At 38.1% G+C, this 7,549-nt stretch overlaps 1 protein-coding gene across 2 annotated transcripts in view; it reads right to left on the minus strand.

The window, feature by feature from the left end:
• The window catches only part of LOC128031781 (neuronal PAS domain-containing protein 3-like), a 267,459-nt gene extending 260,326 nt beyond the window's left edge, over positions 1-7,133 (minus strand). The window contains exon 1 of one of the 2 annotated variants that reach the window (XM_052620192.1): positions 6,146-7,133. In XM_052620192.1, coding sequence (XP_052476152.1) covers positions 6,146-6,300 — 155 coding nt within the window. In that variant the 5' untranslated portion in view covers positions 6,301-7,133. Of the gene's footprint in view, positions 1-4,240; positions 4,681-6,145 lie in introns of those variants that run through there. The other variant, XM_052620193.1, reaches the window with a different exon arrangement.
• Between the last annotated feature and the right edge of the window lie 416 nt (positions 7,134-7,549).

Raw genomic sequence — 7,549 nt, forward strand, 5'->3', positions numbered from 1 at the left:
TGGAAATTGACTTTCACTGGAATAAAAAGTGTAATTTAGTCTCTAATCAAATTTCTAAAGCAGACTTTTATAAATGGACAATAATAAGGATTACCATAATCTTAAAATCTTTACATTCTTAAAGTAAATTAAATAAAAATAAGACTCATATAGTATGTTAACTCCAGTATATATACACACAAAGGCAAAAATGAAAAAGGTCATTCAGTGATTCAGTGCACCGATTCACTGATATGTCCACAAAAACCCAAACTAAAAGAACAATCACACACCTCAGCTCAGAAGTAGATATGTATACATCTCAAAGGCTCTCACACCATGAGCCGTGCAGTAATGCATGTGCGATTACCTTTGCTGGATGCATCTTCTTTATGTCTGTCTCTCTGCTTTGACCTTCACAATAACTGAGACGAGTGGCGGCTGGCGAGAACCGTGGTAATCACCACGCACAACACGCAGAGCAGCAGCCACAGATGGGGGCTGGAAATCCCTCTTAATTTTGATAAATACACATCAGAATTGATTATTTGCCTCCCTTCTATGCCGCATTCGACGCCTGGGAAGCAACGGGTAGAATTGGTGCGTCCTTTGTGTGATGGTATAGCTCAGTTTTGGTTGTCTGCCTCTCCAGCATTCAAAGAACATCGGCGCTTTGTTTTGACCATAAACATACGCATACCTAAAACTTGGTGATTGGGAATGAAAAAATTATAATAATAAATCACAAGCACAGCACACTGACACTCCTGAGTGTTTAGCTAGATGCTGATATTCATAATTCCACATCAAAGGATTAGTACAATGAACAGCAACATGTCTGAATGCGATTATAATAACAAACAGGCCAATTTTCATCATTTAGGCCTACATCATGGGTAGCTGAAATGAAAGTTGCAGCGTGACAAGCTATAGTCCAATTTTTTGTTAATTTGTATTATAATCATTATGCATGCAGCTTTTATGAGCCTATATTAATTTAGAAACTACATGGAATAAATCTGCCTCACCACAGGCCCATTAAAAACAATCAACGACAAAAAAAAAAAAAAAAAGATATACACTTTCCCATATACATTCATTTTTAAGCTGAAACGGAAGTGACATGCATCACATATGGTGTCTTGTTAATGGACCTGTTGATATGCAAGCCATTAGAGAGACGATACTTTATAATGCAACACCAAATAAACCCCAAGCATTTCACAATGCCACAGCACCGCTCTCAATCTATGGATCCACTGCTGCACCGTAGGAGAGGAAATGGAACAATTTAGCACTTTTGTTTGCTCACAGTGAGGGAGGGAGGCATTGCTTTCTTCAATACAAAGCCAACTTTGTGTTTAGTGTTGTGTATAAATTCACGCCAACCAATCTCTCTTTCTCTCTCTCTGTGAATTGGTGTCCAACTCCTTCAGAGTTGCTTCGCCCAAGAGCACAATCTCTCCCTCCCCAACAAACACTCCCTACAGCAGTGGTAAACAGCACTGCATTGAAAAATAAACTCCTAAACCTTCCTTGAGAATTCCAGCCCCGGTGTTATTTGGTTCAACTCTTAAGTGGAGCCACATAACGAATCACAGAGTGCAATTTAGCCCCTTCAGAATGTCGGTCGGAAACAGGTGATAAAGGAAGCACTCATGCACTGGCTATGAAGTTTCCCCCTCAAAATTAATTCCATCTTCAAGATTCCTATCTCTGCGATATGCTCGGAAAGGCACACAAATACGCTCCTGCCAGAAAGATTGCTGCAGACTGACTTAGCATAAACATCTCCTGCTGTTATGACTGGCAGGGGGTGGAATATAATTCTAATGTCATGGCCTGTGTAGACGTAGGTGCATTACTGTAATCTGCACGTTCTGAGTGGGAATTATAAAATAATCGCGCTTTATGAGAGTTTTGTCAAACCTGCTAATGATAACCATTCAACAGTCCGGTCAGGCACACAATCTTGTGGAGTTGCACGTTACAGTATATGAATCGAGCCGTGTTTACATTGTTAAATGTCACTGGCTCTATGACTGATATTTTGTACATACACTGCAGAATTATTGCATACAGTTTAACATTAGTTCAACAAGCTGCACGCCGCACGGAGACACACACACTGCAGCGTGAATCAGTGCTGCCTAATTTAATACTCCTGAAAGCTAAACAGAGAAATAAACCTAAAATACCTATTGTTCGTGTAAGTTTATGTATGAAGAACCAGCGATACACTAAACGCAATCCGACAGCCACTTGTCATCCTAACAGAAAAGACTGATGAATATGCAATAAATGGTTTCAATCAAAAAGAAAACACATAAATGTTTGTAAATAAGATACAACCTTGTTGCAATTTCAGATCATTAGTCATTTCATAACTGCAGATTAACTCAATGCAACACCTGTTGACTAAAATCTGATGCAAATGCGATACTCAAAATACCAGTACAACAACACCCACCTAAAATATAGTCATATTAAAATTTCAGCTCAACAAAACTAATCCTAAAATGAAAGAAATATGCACATTAGGGCTGCACAATTAATCGAATTTGTAATCGCAATTACAATTACAGATGACACAATTATGTAATCGTTTAAAGGCACAATTACACAAAAAAAAAGTTCACTTACATCATTCTGTGTGCATAAGATATGTTGTTGTTCTCTCTACAGATTATCTTAAGGGTTTTTTTCCCAATTGTTTGAATTTCTTTGTTTTAATATAACATAATACCATGCATATATTTACTTTGGTTTGGTTTCTCAGAAAAAAATAAATAAATAAAATAATAATAATAATAATTATATATATATATATATATATATATATATATATATGTATGATATTTGAGGCTTAAAAAAAGGTTTATTTTGATATAACAATATGACATGCAGTGGCTTCAAACAATGGCATAAAGCTATTAAAAAAATTATTAAATCTAAATTGTGCTAATCGTAATATATAATCGCAATTACAATTTCAAGGGAATAATCGACAATTATCATTTTTGTCATAATCGTGCAGCCCTAATGCACATTAAATCTATCTACATTTTCCAATAAATACATTTAACAGTCCTTAAATAGCCAGTTGATGCTTTATGCATATTAAAATAGTCTTACCGCTGTTTCAGATCTACAGATCAAATAATTTCCTAATTGCAGAATACAGTGCAGTACCACCTGTCATCTAAGAGTAAAAATGCAGATAAACATGTAATATTCATAGAAAATAGTAATAAAGCAACAGCATTTAAATGTTCACCTGATTCATGTACAAAATAGACTGAGATCATAATTTCTTATCTATAAATGAACTAATCATGACATCAGTTTAATAACTAGATGAATTTAGTGTCATGTTTTCTTCATCCTCGAGCGTTTCTGATCTCATACATTACTTTCTCAAAAATCTGCTTTATGCACATATTAAAACAGTCTTGTATTACAATTTCAGATCTATTGATCTGACAAATAAATTTAGTACACCGCCTGTCACAAGCATAAAAAGCATCAGCAAATCTCAACTACTCATCTTTAAGCATGCAACCTACTATTTAAAATATCTATCTATCTATCTATCTATCTATCTATCTATATATATATATATATATATATATATATATATATATCAAACTAATCATAATAGCAATCGTGCACCTGTAACATAATGTGTTAAACACCAATCCAAATGAAAACCATTGCAGCTACTTAGAACATCCTTTAACATACACCTGAGTACTGTATAGAACTAGTCTTGTGATCAACTGTCATTTCCAAATTTATTTACTGTTCAAATTACGATCCCATCAAGAGTTTCTGATCCAATACAGGACTCAAATCCTCATCGATCTACACTGAAATTTCCTCAAACAGCAGCCTGGTGCACATTATTTCACAGCAGTAAACAGTGTGTTTTACTCAGATTGGCCTAATGCCGGGAAAACAAACGCCGAGCGGATACAAAGCTGCTACATGGACGCGTTCGAATGTTCACAAATTTCCCGCGAAACCTGCCAGCAGCGCGACACACGCTGAATACATTCAACGGTCATGTCCTCTGTCCACCACAACCAACACACACACACAGCAAAAACACACACACTCACCGCTTCTGTCAGCGTGTATACCTGTTACCCAACCCCTCACACACACACACTCCCGCGGAAAGGGCAAAGTTTCACGTCTCGGTCCAAAATGCCCGTCAGCGCACGCGTTTCCACAGACACACAACAAACCGAGCGTTTACCGTTCTCTTCTGGAAGGGTCTTGCTGAATGCTGGGCTTGGTGGGCGCCATCTTCCTGCAATTATTAATTACACTTTTTCCTCCGAATTTCACGCGACGAGCAGCTGACAGCGGAACCGGGAGAATTTAAGCAACGCCATCGGTGGAACCAGAGCGCTCGTGCCCGTGTCTCCGTGCGTTAAGACGCGTTCAGACGGGAGCGAGACCAGCCGACGCTGAGATCCAAAGGCATGCCAATAAAGTGAGAGGAAATCCGGGGACGCTGGTGCGATCCGGCGGCTGTCCTCGCGGGGGAAACGAAGCCAGGAATCAGTGGACGAGAGGGGCTTTTACATCACGATGTGCCCCTCGAACACAGCCGCTTCTTCCCTGTATGTTTGTCCGCATTTTTTCAGCTTTTTTCCTGCCTCTCTCTCCTTCTCATCTCCCTCTCCTGCCGGCGCAACAACGCCACTCAGTTGTAGTTGGAAATAGTTTGAGTTTATGGGGAATATACAGGTTGTTTCTGATGCATCAACGAAAGAATTGAAGAATTCACTTCATGACACCTTTTGATCGTTTGCATGCTGATGTTTGCATTCATATTTTCCATAAACATGTCGACAGCTGTCAAAATGAACTCGCATGCCAAGTTGAAGCTTAATCTGAGACTAAATTGATTTGAAACAGGTATTGTGTCAAAGCACTAAGAGTGGAAAAGATAGATCTATATATGCATAATATCTTATCATATAAGATATATCATATGCAATGTTCATATGTAAGATATACAGATAAATGCAGAAAGATATACATGGTTAAAGTATTTTTTGCACTAATGCACATACACTATATATATATATATATATTTTTTTTTTTCTCTCTCTCTCTTTCTAAATGAATCTGTGTTGACATGAATAAAGGCCTGTTCTGTGATGTGCATTATAGAACCTGTGACCTGTCAAGGTCACGAGCTGACAGCCACCCCATTTAATGTCCTGTTCCATGTGTTGTGCTCTAAATAGACTGTTTAATTGAATCTGACACTATGTGTAAGCATTTGTGCACGAGTCTGCTGATATACCAACAATAAGAACATCTACATCCATAATTGCCAGTCTAGCTTTAGTAGATGATAAAAATGATTGTTTGAATTTGTGAATTATTTTTTAATCAATAATACTAAGTCTGTTTAGCAATTTTATAAACGCTATGAATACTTATTTTCTATTTGTGTAAATCGGTCACACACCATGTGATTTTTTGGTGTTTTCTTGGTTTTAGATATTAAAGCTTTACTGCTATATGTATATATATATATATATATATATATATATATATATATATATATATATATATATATATATATATATATATATCCTTTCTAATCTATTTAGACCATTGTTCTCAGATGAAAATAAGAATTATGCATGGATTTTGCATTCTAAATGAAAAAGTTGAGACCATTTGTTCTGAAGTGAGCTTTTATGTGCTTTGAAATAGTTGATACCAGTTTTATAATAATCACGGTTACTTTGAATTCTTAAAACGATATAAAAGGTGCTTATTTGTTTGGTAAATTTGAATGCAAAACATTTATTTTGACTTTAAATCACGATATGACACAATTTGTTTGTGTGTTGTGGAATTTGACACATAGTAAAACTTTACAGCTTCAATAAACGGTTGGCTTCATATCGTGTGGCGTTTTGTGTTTGATAAATGAAGCAAAACCTGCAACTCAGTGAAACTGAGATGTCAGGAATCTAAGTTTATACCTTCAGCAACCTCCAGGAAAATTCGGTATTGCTTATATATACAGTAGACCTGTCAACGGTGAATGTGAATGGATGCAACACATATGACATGAAAAGTATGAATGTATGAAAAAAAAAAAAAAAAACATGTTTTGCGTCTATCAGCGTACCTTTGTTGGTAAGACGTCAAGCCTTGGAGGTTTTGCGGGTTTCCGTTAGTAGCTCCCGGGACTCTTGACGCAGCCGGCATTCCTCCACCGGCTCCCGCACCTGCAGCCGCCGCCGCCGTCACCTGAACACTGAAATCCGGGAAGATCCTGATCATCCCCGAGCGCGCACCGCGATGCTGCACCAAACGAGTGTGTGTGGATCAACCTTCCCTCCGGTCCGACAAATCACAGCAGCACAATCCCATTAGTGATGAAAACAAGCTTATCAACCATTCTACGCCTTGTTTTCTGGGTTGGTGGTGATGGTGCTCGCAAACTGTCGCCTCTTTGCGCGTCCTGTGCGCCTTTACGCGGAAAAGTTTCAAGCGCTCCAAGCTTTCCTGACGTATCCGAGCTTATGTATCCTTCCTTAAAAATCGTATTATTTAACCATATCCTCCAATATATCAATGCTCTCACTGTCCATCTGACTGCTTGTGAGCCAGTTTTGACTAATAATTGTCCGTTTTGAAAGCTTACCATAAAGAGACGCGCTAACTCCTAAAATCTTAAATCAAAGTATCCTAACATTATTTTAACTTTAAAACGCATAAATAACATAACTTTTCCTTTTGGATATTCAGCTACAGGCATTAAATAGCCATAATAGAAAGGAAAATGCTTTACACTTTCCGTCTAGTGTAAAGGAATGTGTGCGCATAAATAAACGAGCACAGAACTTTTTATCAGTCCAGTGTGTCCTGAAAAAGTTCTGCTGATTAAATTCAGAGACAGCTGTCCATTCCCAGTGTGGTTTAGAAAACAGATCTAAGTATGTACGCGAGGAAAGTCCAGTGCATGATGTGATCTGCTCGCCTCCTACTGTTGTGATGATGATGTGCTACTGCTTTCAGTTTCTGAGAGAAGGAACGATCAGCTTGTTCTTCTGGTGCTGATGCTGCAGAGGTCAGGTGCCAGGTTCAGTGTCTGAAGCTGATGGGATGTTTGCTGTGTGCATGCTCCTGATGTGTTGTGTTGTGTTGCCCTGCTGTGTGTGGCAATGCCATCCTTACAGCTCGTGCGAGAAGACGAACTCAGTCGCTCTTGCAGCTGATTAACAGCGCGCGCTGCCGCCGCGCAGCCAATGGGGCGCTCGCACGGGAACGCGCGGCGATTTACCGCAGCAGTTAACTCTTTACGAGCCGGATGATGAGGACTAACTAGAAGATTCACAGCTGAGAATGATACATGCTACTGTAAGGGTAATCATACTCACTGAACTGGAGGATATAATAAACAATATAATTTAAGATTAGAAATCAAAAAGTATTATTGAAAACAAAAAAAACTATATAATGAAATAACATACGTGCATATGCATTCTAGTAACGCGTTTCATAAAAAGAAGTTTGGGTTTTAATATAT

This window comes from Carassius gibelio, chromosome A17 (genome assembly GCF_023724105.1).
Source record: "Carassius gibelio isolate Cgi1373 ecotype wild population from Czech Republic chromosome A17, carGib1.2-hapl.c, whole genome shotgun sequence".
NCBI classification, from domain to species: Eukaryota; Metazoa; Chordata; class Actinopteri; order Cypriniformes; family Cyprinidae; genus Carassius; species Carassius gibelio.